Source organism: Hippoglossus hippoglossus, chromosome 19, assembly GCF_009819705.1.
Source record: "Hippoglossus hippoglossus isolate fHipHip1 chromosome 19, fHipHip1.pri, whole genome shotgun sequence".
Lineage (NCBI taxonomy): Eukaryota > Metazoa > Chordata > Actinopteri > Pleuronectiformes > Pleuronectidae > Hippoglossus > Hippoglossus hippoglossus.
Genome location: NC_047169.1, coordinates 14,776,679 through 14,795,127, shown reverse-complemented (window position 1 = coordinate 14,795,127; position 18,449 = coordinate 14,776,679). Strand labels below are relative to the sequence as shown.

The following is an 18,449-nucleotide window of genomic DNA, read 5'->3' as shown; positions in this document are numbered from 1 at the left end:
GAAAATCAACGTCCAGCAGAAAACCACAGCAAGTTAGGACATATACTTGTTTTAAAATACACATTCCGGTGTGCATGATGGCAGCCTCACATATCCTTGGTCCATTTGGCATGTCCTCAAAAATTAGCGCTACCCGTATGCAATCGCAATATGTGCATGAAAGGTAGGGGGCAGTGTACAAACAGTATTGTGGAAAGTTTTGAAGACATGCTAATAGAGGAATTCTGCACTTACCTAGGTCTGTATGTTAAACGTATGACAAACATGCCAGTCAAATTAGCTGAGGACAGATGAATATAATTTTGTAAGTTGATGTGGAAATCAATTCTGGGTTTGCTACGTCTGCCCACGTTGGAAATTGTTTTAAACTGTGTTTTTTGTCCACCAATAATCAGTTGCCTGAACTGGCCGCAGAATACAAAGACCAATTTCGTGTCGTCATGTTTATTGTTTACATAATGAAAATCCAGTGGTTGTTTGAGGTGTGAGCTCTCTGGTGTGCCCTCTAGAGGTCAACATGTGTAACAAATTTACATTCATAATGCAGCAGTTTGTCTATGTAAATGCATGGTTAGAAAACAACATATATTTCTACGGCCTAACCTTGACATACAAGACATAGAGATGCATGCACATGGCCACCCAGGCACAAACATACACACATTTGACGCTATTCAACACTCGAAAGCCACCAGCTGTGGGAGTCGAGGGGCCTGTCTGTGTGTGTGTGTGTCTGTGTGTGTCTTTGTGTGCTGGTGTTTGGCCAAAGGCATGTGACCCATGCTACGCTGTTTACACTCCACCTGTCCTCACTTCAAGCCTCTTGTGCCGCATTTCATTAGTTCCTGGTGAAAAGCAATATAAGGAGATGCACTAGAGCAGGTCAGCTCGGCCGTCTGAGTTATTAGACGACAAATTATACAACACGTCTGAGTCAGACGGAGCGGGGAGGAGGGGGTCTGCACTCTTAACAAGTGGGGGGGGGGATTTGTCGGATGAAGAGCTTTATGGAAAATCCTCGAAGTCAAAATGAAAAAAATGAATGAAAAAAGTATGTTTTTTTGGCCTTTCTTGACCTTTAAAGACATTTTTTCGTGAGAAAGAAATTGGAAAGCAGAAAGCCAACCCTTTCGTTTACACAGGGAGGACAGGGTAAACTTTACAGCTGGTGAGAATGATTTACAGTCACTACTCAAACAGTGGAGTGTGCGATCACCAGGAGTCTCTGTAGACATGATATCAAACACTGTTATTTGAGACGGCTATGAGTTATCACCTTGTGTACACATGTGTGGTTACACAGTTAGGAAGAAACCGAACTCAATCACCCAGGAAATAACAAGCTTAAAGAAAATATGTTCAACAATAATCTGTAACTGTTTCCAAAATAACAAATAAAAACTAAAATTAGGGTTAATTACAATCAAATGAGTAAATAAGTTGAAGGTATCATGCAGTGCAGGAAATGGAAATAAATGGTGACTCAGTCTTTAGTCTTCTCTCTATGCGAGTATGGTGACATCCCGCGCCCCTGTGTCATTCAAGTCATACCGTTCAGTGTTGCACTGCATGCTGGGAGATGACTTGACCATGGGGCAGAGGAGGGTGCGGAAGTGCCTCCTGAAGGTATCGGAGAGGCAGGCGTAGAGGATGGGGTTAGCACAGCTCCATGAGTAGGACAAAAGGACCATGCACTCAAAAGCTCTGGCGAAAGTCAGCACCAGACCACTTTGATGCAGGGAGCAGAAGTTGAAGGTGTAAAACGGCAGCCAGCACACACCAAACACGACCACCACCGCCACCACCATCCTGGTGACCTGTCGCTCCAGCCGGTGGCTTTCCTGGTTTGGTGTCGACCTTCTGAGTCGCTGGAGCCACAGGGTGAGCAGGAGCGCCGTGTAGGATGCGATCATCATCATGAATGGCAGAGCAAATCCCATGACAAAGGTGTAAGAGAGGATGCCGAGCCACCAGGTGTCCGAGACGAGCTCTGGTATGCACAGGCCTTTATCCGCCGAGAAGTGAAGCGCCATGGGGAGGATGGTGAGGAGCGAGAACAGCCACAGAACCGCCGAAATGATCTTTGCGCAGCGCGGCGTTCTCCAGCGCGCAAACCGAAGCGGGTCGGCCAGCGCCATGTAGCGGTCGATGCTCATCACTGTCAGGCAGAAGACGCTGGTGAACTGGTTGATGCCGTCCAGCACCATGACCACTTTGCATGCAATGTCACCAAACACCCAGCGGTTCAGGAAGTTCTGGCTCGCTATGAATGGCAGACCAACCATGAAGAGTCCATCAGCCAGGGCCAGGTTGAAAACATACACCGTCGTGGATGATGACATTTTGTCTAATTTCACAATGGCGATGATGACAAGGGAATTCCCAGCTAGTCCCAGGATGCACACCAACGGGTAGAGAATGGCCATGGTGATGCCAAACGCATCAATGTTGTCCTCGTAGTAAAAACGCTCATCCACGTAAGTGTCATTGTAATTGGTGTCCAACAGAGAGGAGCCGTCCATTCTGCCTCAGCATCAAGGGAATGATTAAAAGAGAATAAAAACACAAAACTGCCCGCAGACCAGTGGCAGCTCAGTGGGATCAAATCTCTGCTTCTGCTTAAATTCCTCTGCAAGCACTTCCAGAGTCACCTCTTCACCTCTACTCAGAGGGAGAGGGCTAAACAACACAACCAAAAAAGAAACCCCCCCTAAATATCAAACAGTGTTCACAGGTTCAACGACAGCCCGGCTTCAGCAGCTCTTCATCACCTCCCCAATCCAGTCAATACTCTTCTTATCCTCTGGAGAAGGAGACCTGTCCAAGTTTAATCCTTGAGTGGTGGGGACCGCACACTTCTGTCAGACACTCGTACTCTTTCTCACACACACACATACACACTCTTGCGTCAACACACTGTCAGGGATGTACAGCGATGTGGAAATGAGCAGGACTGCCTGCTCAGACGCTTGCCTGAGCACTCCTTCTCCCTGGAAGCCCTTTTATATCTCTTCCCCCCACAGTGTGTGAGGAGTGTTTCTACTGGGTGGGGGACCCTTCCACCCCCCTCTCTTCTTGTCCATCAGTCTCCAGAGATTGTGATAAACTCCAGCTTGGCTCATGCCCCCCTCCCGAGTGCTTCCCTAGTGCCTCTGCTGTAATGCTGTTTCCAAGGTAAACCCCGGCCCCCATCTGCTACAATACTTTTGTTTTCATAACTCTTTCTTTCCATCTTTCTTTCCTCTTCTGTTTACTTCACCCCCATCCCTACTCCACAACCCTTCTCTGGCTCCTTCACAGTTTAGCAGGGGGGGTCACACAACTAAACCAACTGGCACACACACATTTATTAACACTATCTCATCGCTGGGGCCACCCACCTTTACAGCCCCGACTGAGTAAATCTGCCGACAGTCAAAGATAAAGTCCTCCTGTCTATTCTCTCAGGGTTTTTGTTTTCTGACATTTGACATGCAGATGCCGTTGTCTGCTTCTCCGACTCCGTCCATCCTCCTCCCAGCCTTCCGCACTGTTTTTTACACACCGTCTATGATGAATTGGGGGAAGCGAAAAGGGAGAAAAAGGGGAAGGTGACAAGGGAGTGGAGATGAGACAGCAGGGGAGGGGTGGTGGGGCGCTTGGTGAAGATAAGCAATGACCCCGTCCTGTTGCTGCTCTGACACGCATAGCTGGAATACCCCGGGAACATCCCCCAGGAAAAAAGAACCTCCAGTTTGTTCCGCCACCCACCGTCAATACAGCAAGCAAAACTAGCCGGGTCTTCAACCTTCATCCAGTAATTCCCCCAAAGGCACTTAACACCTTAACTGAGAGCGCATTCATCGGATGCCACAGATTTCTCTAGACATACCATCCCCTCAACTTTTAACTGGTCCCAAATAAATGGAGAAATAAATGCCTGTTACAACATCACTGGAGACACTTTGTTTTGTGGGTGCTATATTTGGAAAAATCTGACAGCTCCATGTTCCACGGGCAGTATTTTACCTCCATGTTCAGACCAGACGTGTTGGCTTCCATCACACGTGACGCATGAGCCGACTATAAAGCAAAAGAGCGTGCCACATGCAATACAATGCATGTCGCATCTGCACACTCAAGGTAAAGGGCTATTTTGCTATTCATCAGAAAAGTTGTTCTCTTTCTTAACATATCCTAAGTTCTCAGGTTTTACTTTGCTCCAAGGATTTTTCTTTCTTTACACCATCTTACGTGATTCTCGTGGGGTGACGAGCGAAGGTTTCAAGTTACACTGTGGCTTTTAATCTTTGTTATGTTGGTGATAAACAATTCTAAAGGGGACAGAATGCTTTAACTAAAGTGCCTGTCTGACAGCTGACCCCCACTCACCTTACATATTGCCAGCTTTTTCTGTTAAGCTCTCTTTTCTGTTTTGTTTTCACAATTTGCGAGTGATTCATGAGTGCAGCACTATATACACTATATATCATCCTGGTGTGGGTCGTCCATGTGCGCTGTTATCCCCTAATTTAAACAATCACTGTATCTTGCCCTTGTCTGTGATGTCTTTATTAAAATCTGAAAGTGTGAACCTAATCTTTCACATTTCTGAAATGAAAACACCACAGACAAAAACATCTTCTGGGAACCATAAATGTCTAAAGTTTGTGCAACCCCATCAATTTGATGTCGAGGTTATCCACTGAGAAAAGGAAAACTCAGACGACAGACAGTGTCTTGAGGACTTATTTTCTTTGGACCTGAAAAATTCTATAAAAGATTTAACAGTAACTATTCTGTGGAAAAGATTTTTTATCCAAAAACACAAATATAGAAATAAATACATATATAAAATACATATAAACAAATAAATGAACATCAAGCCTCTATAATTGATTCCTTTGTCCCATGACCTCAAGCAGTCAAATACTCCCAGTACACAATGTCCAGGTACATCAGAACCCATGCACAAGGGAGTTGATAGGGTTCCAACAATGGCAAACCGATTTTTTTCACTGCTGTAAGCCAAGCTAATGGTGTTTGTTTTTTAGTGACTGAAGGCCCTAATTTGTCAAGTCATTGACAGCAAGGAAGCACAAACCAAACCAAAATTTAATGAGTCCTTCTCTGACCCATACCACATCCTTCCACCAGGTTTTGTGAAAGTTCGTTCCGTTGTTTTTCTGTAATCTTGCCTACAAACCAACAAACGTAGTGGTTTTCCCCCTGTCCGTTTATTTAAGTTACTTTCAAGGGACAAAGGTCGGCAATTTAGTTCATTCAGTTTCATTGAGTAAAACTTCGTAGCTGGTATAAAATAGTAATAACATTTTCTAGTTGTCAGAGTATTTGGTTGCTCAGCAAATCTTAGCCCAAACTGTCCCAATCAAATCCTGGGCTCAGATCTGGGACATCTGTCCCCCACACAGCAGGTAATGCCAGGGGTCGCTCTTATCCAATGGTTTTTGAGATATTTCAGTATGAACAACAGCAGTGGACCGACAGGCCATAATTCCATAGAGCTATGCTGCTATAGCCCTGCTAAAAAAAAAAATGACAGATGAAACGCAGAGCCCATCTGCAGTCATGGAATAACACACAATGATTATTCCAGCAAAAATGAATCACATCATTTTACAAAACAGTTTCATAACAGGGCACTTTCAGTAAAAGATAATTGGCAATGGGCGAAAGTCCACAAAGGAAATGTGGAAATTCCACACAGCTTATGATCTTATTTATTGGTTCTGTGCGTCAGCTTATTTTCATCCTTTTTCCCGGCAACATTCTCCATAAAACCCGTAGTCATTCATGAACTCTGCAAATCTCGCTTCGAATGCAACACAGAAATGTAAAATATTTGAGGGAATGTTGGTTGTCTGTGTTTCATTAATAACATGGATAAAGCTGCTCTTACACAATCTACAAGCATCAGTGGATGGATTTATTGTGGCCAGTTGGACATATGGAGATTTGTGCTCTCTAATGTTTGTTGATTCTTGATTTTTCTTTGTTGGTGTTTTCCTGTGTTTTCCTGGTGTTTTCCTGAGTAACTGACCCCAACAAATATGCAATATGATGTCTCTTTGAGATGCTTCCAGCATCCGGTGTATTGATGTTGTATTAGCATAAAACAGCAGAGATCTATCACATCACAGGTAAACATCAGTATTTGATGTCAGTTCCTCAGAATCAAACAGCGGGGGCTTCTTTCTTGAGCCGCCATGTTGCACAGATGTTCAACTATCCTGCAAAGACTGAAAACCTATCGGAGAAGAAGCAGAAAGGCCTGTTTGTCTTTTTTAAAAGAATGCAATGCAGATACAGGAGATTTTACATTTTATAACATGATTTACCCTTTAACATTTTAGATATCTTTTTTTCCCCAAACATTTCACCTTTATTGACAGGATAGCGTGAAACGGGGAGAGAGAGTGGAGGAAGGCAAACCAGTTTCCTGGCAGGTAGGCCCCACTTATGGACAAAAATTACAAAGATCAGCAGAAATGGATTTAAGGACAAGTATTTCATTATGACGATGAGATTAAAATCTGCATTTATTTCAAGAGTAAATGTTTAAGAGGGCACAATTATTGTTTACAGTATGTAATGTAGGGGCAGAAAACAAGGGCAGATCCAAGGGGGCAGTGGCCCTAGCTGAAATCTGAGGGGCCCCTGAGGTTACCCTGTCCTGTTAGTAGTCTTTTTTTATTTTATTTCATTTTTTAAACTAGTCACTTGATAACAATACTAACAATAAATATGACGATATGTTAAGAATGTGTGTTTTCTAACTTTGGAATGACTTGTGCACTTAACTGAATCAGGAATTGTGAATGGATGTTGGACATATAATTGGTCCCTCTGTGTAAATTGTGGCCCCTTTATGGCCCCTGATTAAGACAAATCCTATATCAGTCACTAGCAGGAAATACTCCTTTGTAAGAATAAAAATCCCCAGCTGATAATGTCCAACTCTGCAGGGTTTCTGATTTTGTTTTTCTGTCAACCCAGCAGGTCCAGTGGAACAGCTCAGAGAACGGATGCTGATAACTGTGGTTTTAATTTAGACCCCTCTGGTGTATTTTTATGAGAGGGAAATACTGGAAAAACATTATTAGTCAACTTTCTGTGGAAGCAAGATGCTTAGAATACTTTAAATAGAAAAATTCCCGGACTGATCTATCTCCATTGTCAGTAACAGAGTTTGATCATAGTTTGGATGGTGAGTGCTGGTGATTAAACCAAATTTAAATCACGATCAGATGTTTGTTACGACATCACTCTGGTGGTGTTTGCAGGATATGCCAAAGGTTGAAAGGCGGTAAACATCAGGGAAAATGTGTGGTGATGAGTCCACAGGTTAAGGGTCAACATGCCTACGAATTACCACAGAGAGGTGAGCGAAAGCAGCAATCCTGGAAACTAGTAACAAGTGTTGTAAATATGAATGGAAACACTCAAGCAGAGTTGAAGCAGTGAGAGTAACAGTGGACCTAAGGACTGAGGTATGTGGTTCTGTTTACAAAGGGGCACATGCAGAAATAAGCAGCAACATTGTTCCACATTGAGCAGCAATTTTTCAAAAAGACGTTGTTTGGATAAACTGACCACCTATTATAAAAATACAGACACACACACATCCTTGTAATGGCCCCATACCCGAATCTTTATTATCACAACTAAAAGCTTAATCCTACTTTTTAACCCTAATCGCAAAAGCAAGTTTTAACCTTCAAACAGCTTATGTCTGTCTGTCTGTCTGTCTATCTATCTATCTATCTATCTATCTATCTATCTATCTATCTATCTATCTATCTGTCTGGCTATTCCTATATGTTTGTATATGTGTATATTTAAATATATATACACACACACACTTATATATACATATATGTCTTTGTATTTGTATGTAATTCTACACACACACATCCTGCAATCCTGCACATTGTGAGTTTTTCACGTGTATTTCTTTTTATGAATGATCGTGCCCCCGACCACTGCTGCTGTCAAACGTGTTGACCAATAGACCGCGAGTATGGGCGGGGCTTATCCTGTCATAGACACGTGTACCGGGAAGTAGGAAGTAAATACAGCAGCAGTCGAGGTGCCAGTGGAGAGAAGTGAGTAGAACTGAAACTTATTCCAAAAAATGACCACTAACACTGAGTCAGGGTGAAAGAGAAGGAAGCCGAATTAATGTATGACGTCTCCTAATGTCACCAACAGCGCTGAAGTGACATACAACCGCGTTATTTCAAATTTCAAGACGAGCAGGTGTTAGGAATTAGCCGGTTGGCTTTCATTTACAGGTTAGTCATGTCACTTACCTGGAGACATTACGTGTGTGTGTGTGTGTGTGTGTGTGTGTGTGTGTGTGTGTGTGTGTGTGTGTGTGTGTGTGTGTGTGTGTGTGTGTGTGTGTGTGTGTGTGTGTGCGCGCGCGCCGATTTACCGATTTACACACCGATTTACACACACGCGCGCGCGTGCGTGTGTGTGTAAATCGGTTTTCACAAAGACTCACTTATACACACTATGTGTATGTGTCTCAGAAAACTAGCTGCACTTCAGCTAGTCTCTAAAATTGTCAGTTAAATATTAATATTGAAGTTAATGTAGATTCAGTCAAACATAAGATGGAAACACTCAAGCAGAGTTGAAGTAGTGACAGTGACAGTGGACCTAAGGACTGAGGTATGTGGTTCTGTTTACAAAGGGGCACATGCAGAAATACGCAGCAACATTTTTCCACACTTAGCTCCAATTTTTCAAAAAGACATTGTTTGGATAAACTGACCACCTATTATAAAAATACAGACACACACACATCATTGTAACACACACACACACATGAGTGTTAGTGAGTCATTTTTGCCATAAGAAGTTGTCAATACATCTTAAAGGCTTCCACTGCTGCTGCCTGGTAAATATTCCCATTGAATGATTTTTTGATTCACATGCTCATGAAAATGTCATGTGCATGGTTACATGAAAGCTGCTCCCCACAGCGTACACTGCTAAATAATTTCACCACTCATAAACAGTTAACAGTTTTCATCCTCTACCTAGGAATGTGATGGGCTGACAGTCAAATCTGCTTTCAAGTGAAGCCATGTAGCTTCTGACGTAAGAAAAAACCCTGCGTTCTTAGGGAAGTGTCTTGCTTTCACAGATTCTGCTCTGAATCACGGAGATAGCTTGAAATCCCTGCACTTTCAGTCGGAACAATCCCAAAGTCCTGAGGTGCCTACACTAAGCCGACACACTAATTTAAAAAGTACTTCCTAATGTTTCAAACAAAGCCAAACCAAAATCAAACTGGAAAATCAAACCGCACAGGAGGGACAGGTTTGCTAATGGTTTAACCTTCACTAAGTGGGTTTAATGAGAGAAGAGATTTTCGAGAGTGACGTCATTTTGAGGGGGAAAGAAGTCACAAGAGAAGTCATTATTTGGGACATTTTACGAGGGGAATATCATTCTGTCGTAAGATGTAATCTTATCCTGTCAGTCTAGTTGGGATCACAGTGGCCCCTTCTCAGCAAGTTACACAGGTTTGCTTCAAAGCAAAACTCACCTCTGTGATGAACCTCAAGTAAACACAAGTGAGTTTCTATCTGTCTGTTAAACTGCCACTTAAATTGTGTTTGGCTGTATTGTGGTTACACAATAGTATTCAAAGCACGTACTGCACATTTCTGTCCGGTACCTTTTACATGGAAGAACATGAAGTATAAGCTTTTTCTTTCCTACAGTATCATCTGCTGTGTAATTTCTGGGCGGGCCTCAACAGGTCCGTCCACACAGATGCAAATTAAAAAAGTCTGGGATATTAACATCCTGAGCAAACAGGATTTGACGCTCATTTTCTGTTCTGTAAGCGGAAACAAACACAGGCAGGTGTGTGCTGGATTACTAATGTGAGGGCTTAAAGGCAAAGTTATTGATTCAAGAGGAGTCCGTTGAAGCACACGTACTCCTGTTCTTTCCTCTGTTGTCTGTTCAGTTGTTGTTCTTGTCGATACGTATTGGGCACCAAAGACATAAGCTTCCTCGGAGTGTTGTGGTTATGTTGCTTTTGAATGTCAAATTTAGCATCAATGGCAGCATCCACAAGGGACAATATTTACTTTAGGCTTGTAGGACTAATTCAAAAAGGAGTGGTTTCTGTAAGCTTTTAATCCATCTAATGTTTTCCCCCAAAGATATTTTCTGCAACCTCTTCCAGTGTAAACTGAATGCAATAGGATAACTTGAGTGTGTGTCTGTTGTGTGTCCAGCTGTGGCGCCATGCTTGAAGGCTACACCCCTGTGACCCAGGCCCTGCTGGGGACTCTGTTCACCTGGGGTCTGACCGCCGCCGGAGCCGCCCTGGTGTTCGTCTTCTCCAGCCGCCAGGTACCAACTGTCACTCTGAGCTTCAGGGAACACCTCACACACTGTTTTAAAGGGGTTACTTTTCTGCACTGGGGAATATACCTATTTGAAAGTTGATGCCATGCCCATGTCTCTACAGTAAATATAGTTAATATGTTGCTAGAGGCAGCAGTTGTCTAGCTTAGCCTAGCATAAAAACTGGAAAAAGCAGAAACTGTTAGCGTGGCTCTGTCCAAAAGTATCACAGTTTGGGTGCTTGATATGACCTGAAGTACTGTATATATCACGGGATTTTTCACTTTTTGAAAGGTGACAGTATTATATCACGGTATTACTTTTAAATTTTCAATCCTGTCTTGATAGTGATATCTTTCTGGCGTAACAGAGTGCACGCTCCCGACCCAAGCTCATCAGCACTTGGGTTAGATTCGGACAAAAATGTTAAAATGATAGTGATGTTCAGTTTGGCTTCTGTTTCGTGGGATCGGCTATCTACTAAATTGTGTCCCCGTCTGGCTGATGGGCTGAAACAATAATTTTGTTTAACTGTTTAATTTGCTATAAGATAACCTGTGTAAGGACAAGTAGTAACAGCATAACTGAGCATTTGAAGACAACAAAAATGCTTTATTTCTATAATAAGGATGTTGATTTATCACATTTACACCGGCGATGACTTTGACACCGTTATTATGATTATAATTATGAGGCTGCATCACATTAGCTTGGCTAGCTGCTTTCTCCATGATTGCAGTCTTAATGCTAAGCTAAGCTAACAGTTTCCTGGCTTTACATTGTAATGACAGATGCTATGAGAGTGGTATTCTATCTTCTGCTTTATCACTTGGGGAGAATACACATAAGCGTATTTTTTATTTATGTAAACTATTCCTTTAATGTGGTTTTCTTTATGTTAGATCACAGTGGCAAATAATGCATTAATTTACAAAATGCGTCATGTACCAGTGAATAATTATTTCCCAGATGTGAACAGCACATACAAAAAGCATATGTTATTTATGTTGGCTTGATTTGTTTTCAGATGCACAAAGCCATTCAGCAGCTGTTGATTTGACTTTTGCCAGCGTTAAATACCTAACATGCAATCCCTCTACTGACAGAATGGTTTTGCTCATAGATTGTACTTTTCTGTTATCTTTGAACGTCCAACTCTCAGGACATGTTGCCTGTTTTCCAGTCCAAGTCAACAGTAAAGTGATCTACTGACGGGCTAGATGCTACACTGTCCGGGTTTGAGGATATTGATTTAACTGACTTGTAAACAATCCGTCTTTTTGTCTGCTCTTTTCAGAAGCGCATCTTGGATGGAAGTTTAGGCTTTGCAGCTGGGGTGAGTTCGATTTTTTTCTGTATTTTTTATTATTTTTTCTAACTGAGACACACACACACATACACACACACATACACACACATATTTACGACCTGTAGGAGGATGCTGCAGGAGATGCTGATGAGTTTTTGGGCATTTCACTTTGGCAGGCTGACTCTCCTCCAGAGAAATTCAGCATGACACATTCAGATGCCACGTTTATTCATAAAAGTTTAAGATAAGTGTTCCCCTGAAGGAGAACTTGGCCTTATCATGTCTAAAGAGGTATAATGCTGCAATAGAAAAACATCCCCTGAATCCGCTATCTGACTCTTACAATTACATTTGTTTGATTTCCCTCAGGGGAATCTGTACACAGCCAATGCTCATCAAGTGTCTCAGAGAAGAAAATTCAGTAGGAAATCTGAGCCGGCACTGAAGTGTGAAGTCTCAGGGTGACGTCTATTTAAATAACAAAATTCCCTTTTCCAGTTTTATAAACCCATGAAATTTGTCTTGCATCATATCTCCTTTGGGATTTAGCAGCGCTGCAGCGATGGTGTTCAACTATTATTGCTAATCAGAGGAGGGAAATGATAAACATGCACAAATTCATTTGATCCGAGATGCAGAGCCTTTATGAATGTGCATGAATTAACTTTCCTGACACTGCATCGCAATGAGCTGTTAACATATTAAATATTTCCCCCTGTTTTAGCTCTTTAGCTCTGAAATGCTTTAGTATATTTACTACAGCCTGACAGATTTATAGGTTGGCCGATAAAAATCAGCCTATATGAGCCTTTTACAGACAATCTGGTCGAGCATTTCTGTTTGCAGATATATGCGCAGATATGAAAACCTTTATTTTCCAGATTTTGCAGATGTGCATTTATGTTTATATTTTACATAAAAATATGTTAATGTTTTAATTCAGGTTTTTTTAATATTTGGTTTGTGTTTTAATTAATGTTCATGGTTAAACTGTAAAATATTAGGCCTAAATTGCATTTCTTTGTCATAAAGGTTTGATACCAACCTATTTGGAATCATTGCTAATTTTTGATATCTGCCAATTTATATTATATATTTACGGTATCGGATTTTCTGCTGTGTCTGGAAAGCCTGGAGACTGAACCAAACCAGTGAATTTGTGGGTAGAGAAAACCAATAACAATGAGCTGAAAGATGCTAAAAGGCTTTGCGGAGCTGAGGTGAACTGAGGTGTTTGTTTTTTAAACTATGAGCCCAAGTTCAAGTACATTTCTCATCTTCGGTAAATACAGTAGTAACATCATTTATTTTCAGAAGAGAACTTCTACAACTTGTAGTCCTGAATGGAAAATAAATTAAGATTCCCAGTGGTGATTCTGAGGTTGTTAATTATTACAAGCTCCGATAAGTGATTTGATAAGACTAATGTCAAACGATTAGAAATTGTCCACGTTTCCCTGAGAACGAGAGAGGAAAGGAAAGATTAATCTAATCTCCATCACTTCCTTATCTCAGTTTTTCTCTGGTTTGGTTTTAACATGTTTTCAACCCTGGCGATAATTATATATATTTTACATTCAAATGAAATATATCGACAGATATCAGCTTTGCTCTTATAAATTGCACACATGATCTTTCTGAAATATATTTTCGATTAACTTAGTTCTTTAGCATGAACAAATTATAGACACAATTTACAGCATTTTATGCTTTAATAGTAATTTATTTCTATTTAAGTTTTAACTCTTGATAATTATGTTGATAGTATTAGATGAAATTTACACCTGATAGTCTGAACCAAGGCTCATGTTTGTTTACATTTGATCAGGTTACTTTTGGTTTCAAATGGTTATTTAGGGAGTGGATTAAAGACTTTTGTATGTATGTACTCGACATGAATTGTTTTTTAAACTGGTCATGGCTCTGACATTACGGGGCGAGTAGATTGGTTCTCCATTTATGCCATTTCCAAAGAAGAATGCCCTGACCAGCCTTGGGATTTCTATTAGGCCTCAGATGGAGGGTCGATCTGACAGTGGGAACCAGGTTGTAAAGTAGAGGGAGGGAATGTTCGACAGCAAGTGATGGTGCTACTTTCAGTCCTGGATAATAGTCAGCAGAAGCAGAAATACCTCACATCACTCCAGCCCTCTTATAATTTACTTTTTTATTGAGCAAAAGTAATACCAAAATTCACAGTCTCACATTCCTTGGTCTGAAATTTCAGAGGGAAATTTCACCTGAGGAAGGATTTAGAAAAGAAAGATTAAAAAAGAAAGAGTTATAAAGTTTGAGGGGCAGCTGGCTGCACAAGTATTTTACCATCCTTAAATTCTCTTTTATTGGAATTGCCCTGAATTTAAAAATAGAGAAGACGTCTCCCAGATAATACGACAATATCAATGTTATGGTCATGACTTTTCGTGATTTCAAATTTGCGTCTGTCAGTTTTATATGGTGGATGGCGCTAAATACTACAATACCCTTCAGTCCTTAGCTGTCAATGCTTCGGCCAAGAGCTTAACCGGGGGTGAATCAGAGCTGCAGAGCTCAACAGTGTGGCTCTGCAAAGTTAAACATTTTCTGAATAGAGATATTGATTATCAGCCATCGGTTGAATGATCAACTGCGTTTTAAGAAGCTTTGGAGAAAGACTACACTACGCTTAATCCTTGGGTGTAGTGAGGGGATTATTTGCAATGGTGGATGGGATGCTTAGTTCCTTCACCCTTGAAATAATAATTATGTACACAGTCTTGTGTTCACTTTCTGCATGATTCAACTAATGACAGAGAAGTTGAAGTTGAAATGGTCAAAATACTGCGAATGTTTCTTTACACAACAGAAATTGAATCTCTTTGATCAGATGCTTCCCATCAAAATACAGCTTGGGAGACCTATTTAAATCCTCTCCTTATATGTTTATGAACACATGATTGTATTTGTGACTTTTCCTCTGAGAACCTTTTATTCTCTAATGCAGCTGCTCATCTTTTGTACTGATGGTTCACTCAGAAGAAAATTATAGTTATTTCATAAAGTAATTATTGTGCACCTATTTTGCAATACAATAATTATTAATAAATCCTAGTACTATTAATAATAGTAATTATACTAAATTACTGACTGATAGAGTATTATCCACCAAAAATCTCGCTGGTGATTGGACCAGGAGAGTCTATTATTGATTATTTCTGGAGCTCTGGACAAAATTCTTATTTTATACCATTCTGAATCACAGGACTCCGCACAACACACATGCAGTATATAATGCACCCAAACCAGAATCATCCTATAGTTTTCATAAAGCACTTACTAATGAGCATTGTCAGATGAAGGTAAAGTATTGATATGATATGCCATCACCCAAGGTCTTGGAGCGAAGACAGACGCCAAAGTTCTGCACTAACTTGACAGAAGTGAAGAAAATAACTTGGCCCGCAATCGGTTTCATTTCAAGCGAGCTGTGTCTGTACAATGCTGTGGACGGTAACCATGGTAACACAGCGGAAAGAATCCTTCCACTGCTGGAGACCTAACACCCTGCTTGAGTCCAGAGCACACTCTGATGTACATCACAATTTAATGTCATTACTCTCCTACAGGCAAAAAAAAACAACACATGCTTCCAAATTAGTGCATTTCACTTTTTAAATAGAAGAAACTGACATTTTGTATTTGATGTGCCAAAAAAAAATTGCATCTAACAAAAAACATGCAATAAATGCCTCTGTACATGGGTGTGCACTGTAAAACCAAATGCAGCCTGGGCCCCCTTCTTTATTTATAGAGTCAATAATTAGTTTTGGATCCAAAACTGATTCTGAATCAAATCCCAAAGATATTGGGATATCTTTCCCACGTCACAACTCCATTGAAAAGCAAAACGTCTAAACACTGAAGAAACACTGGAGGTATGGTTTACTCTTGCTGTGAGAAGTTAGAATCACTCTTTGAGTCGCCTAAATATTTACAAGAACCCTAATGAGTTGGCCAGAATGTCTGATGACATAACACACTTTTTTAAATATTTGCAGAAGGCTGACATGCGAGTGGAGAATTCAATTCTAATCTTCTCACATCTGTAAGTCCTCACTCTGACTTGTCTGTACAATATGTTCACATTGCATTCAAGGTCAATCATTTACAGTAAGCACATGGTTCTACAATTTATAAGTACATGTTCCTTTTTATTTTATCTGCATTTCAAACGGGACAATGATTTATTTATATTTGTACTTTTTGCACTTACTTAGTTGAATCAGACTGGAGGAAATGTCAGTTTGAAAGGCAAATTTAATTGTAGGCAGAAATATTGAGTTGACTCATGAAGACTGTGACTTTAATGTACAGAATAATTGTTAGTCAAGGAGTGAGACACATTGCAGTGGACCTGTCGCAGCTCATTTCAGAGACAGGCCTGGTGCTCTGCACTTAATTCAAATATTACAGAGGCAAGGTCAAGGGGAGAGAATGTAAAATGTGCCATAAAATTAGATCTCATCTTCATCTACCTAACAAGTAGAGACAGAAGCAATGTGCTTGACGTTATAACACACAAACAATTGAAATCTTTTGTGTTTTTAGTGAACACACCCATTAGACAACGTGCACACTACAGTTCTGTAATGATACTTTTTACCTGCGCCAACTAGGTTAGTTTGTTGGTTGGTAGGTTGGTTCGTTTGTTTTTCCAGCAGCATTATGCAAAATACTTCTGAACAGATTTCCACGAAACTTGGTGGAAGGATGAGACAAGAGAACCGCTCACATAAGATAGTGGATCTTGATGGGAAAAAATGAGCCGTATTAGGGGAATTTATAATTATGAGTGTGTGCAATTTGGTGCAGCTTGATTGAATTTAAAGAGACTGTTGGGCTGGAGGGCTGCGCTCAAATGAGTGCCATTGCAGTTATTTTTGGGCGATCAGTGGCTTTGTCTGAGGGGATCTGCCATGGACACCATGCTCCATGCTTTCATGTTATGTGTGTCATGAAAAGAGATGTGAACCCGTTCCAATTATTCCTCTCTGACTTTCTCTACTACTCTGTGCTACCGTCACATCAGCACATCCTTCCTGTGAATGGCAAACTGAAAGGTCCATGTTTTAATCATTGTAATACATGGTCGAATCTGTATTTAGTGCATGTCTGAATCCTTTTTTGTTAGTTGAACATCAGACAGAAAGGGGCGCTGTGCCAGGTGCTCGTTCAAACAGGTTGTACATTATTAATCACGGATGTATTTCGTGCAGAAAATGCAATAAATCAAACAGAGTGCCAACTTTCATTCGGTTTAAAAGCCAGATTTCCATTATAATGTCAGATTTAGCATGTAGTGAGAAGAGACCGATCTCATCTTGCACTAATTGAAAGTGTGTGTGAGCAGACTATCTCTGTGTGTATCAAGCTTATGTTGGCTCATATTACTGTCTTAGTTATTGTTGGGCACGTCCATGGGCATTCAGATGGCTGCAAGTGCATTTGCTATTAATATATAACAAATGCACCGGATAAGAAAGTGACAACTGCACCAGTGTGAAACTTGCAAGGACACTTGAGTCATGCTTTGTGTAAAGTAAGTCATCATTATGTTTGGGTGTTTTTTAAGAAGTCAAAGATCCGCTAACACACAGCTCAAATCTCATTTCATTGACTAGACTCAAAGTTTGCCAACTCCAATTAGCTTCTGATGTTTCTGGTTCACATACATTTTTATATTTGCTGTGTTTGTTACCTCCGCCAAGGAGGTCATGTTTTCACCCATGTCTCTTTGTTTGTTGACTGGTTAAACAGATTTCTACGAAACCTAGTGGAAGGATGCGTTATGGGTCATCAACGACCCCATTACATTTTGGTCCACACCAATCTGGATCTATTTCATTGATCTTAAAAAAAAGAAAATCAGGCATGGTTAGGGGACTGGTATCGATGAGTGTGAACAACTTTGGTGCAGCTTGATTTAATTTGAGGGGACTGTTGGGCCTTGCTGGAGGTATCAGTCTACTTAGTGGCAGTTTAAATTAGTTTAAACTCTGCTATGTTTCACTGTGGACCAGAACAATGCAGTGATTTTTGTGTCATTTGTGGTTTTGATTGTAACCGACATGAAGGTCTTTCAAATTATGTGACAAATCTCAATGGGTTTGCAAACTTTGTTTTCCAAATTATGTGCTCACACACACACACACACACACACACACACACACACACACACACACACACACACACACACACACACACACACACACACACACACACACACACACACACACACACACACACACACACACACACACACACACACACACAAAGTGCAGTGCCTTAGAGTTGAACCTGTGCCACAGAATATACAGTTCCCAACAGGAGAGCCATTCTCAAGTCCAGCACAATAATGTGCAACATGGGAGGAATACATTTTTGTGTGTGTGACATGGTGGGTGCGTCATGCTTTTTGTCTGATTCAGACGCCGTCCTGTTCCCATGCTTTGCATCTGCTGTCCCCCTAAATCACACCACTCAGTCTTTATCATAGCAAAAAATTGCATCATGCATCATGGCATCATAGTCTGTGTGACCTTATGTGAAAAATAAAAAAAACCCTCCCCCTATTTCTTTGATTTTATATCTCTACCTCTTCTTCTTCCAGGCCCACCTCTTTTGGCATGTTTTAAGTAATGATGCTGGTAATTCCTGGACAGGAGTGTTAGAGACATAGAGGCGTTGATGAGCAACATTTAAGCTCAATCTTCTGTCACTTGAA

At 40.8% G+C, this 18,449-nt stretch overlaps 2 protein-coding genes across 4 annotated transcripts in view; one reads left to right on the top strand and one right to left on the bottom strand.

The window, feature by feature from the left end:
* Window positions 1-2,939, bottom strand: LOC117753388 (somatostatin receptor type 5). The gene has a single exon (XM_034571465.1). The coding sequence runs from the start codon at window positions 2,520-2,522 to the stop codon at window positions 1,503-1,505; it is 1,020 nt and encodes a 339-aa protein (XP_034427356.1). The 5' UTR covers window positions 2,523-2,939; the 3' UTR covers window positions 1-1,502.
* A 5,089-nt stretch (window positions 2,940-8,028) lies between these two features.
* Window positions 8,029-18,449, top strand: part of LOC117753113 (zinc transporter ZIP11-like) — a 115,630-nt gene continuing 105,209 nt past the window's right edge. For 2 of the 3 annotated variants that reach the window (XM_034571001.1, XM_034570999.1), the window contains exons 1-3: window positions 8,029-8,105; window positions 10,266-10,383; window positions 11,675-11,713. In XM_034571001.1, the coding sequence (XP_034426892.1) occupies window positions 10,276-10,383; window positions 11,675-11,713 (147 nt within the window). In that variant the 5' untranslated portion in view covers window positions 8,029-8,105; window positions 10,266-10,275. Of the gene's footprint in view, window positions 8,106-8,139; window positions 8,295-10,265; window positions 10,384-11,674; window positions 11,714-18,449 lie in introns of those variants that run through there. The other variant, XM_034571000.1, reaches the window with a different exon arrangement.

Excerpts from the sequence above, each read along its gene's own strand:
- LOC117753388 (XM_034571465.1), bottom strand. The coding sequence starts at position 2,522 with ATGGACGGCTCCTCTCTGTTGGACACCAATTACAATGACACTTACGTG.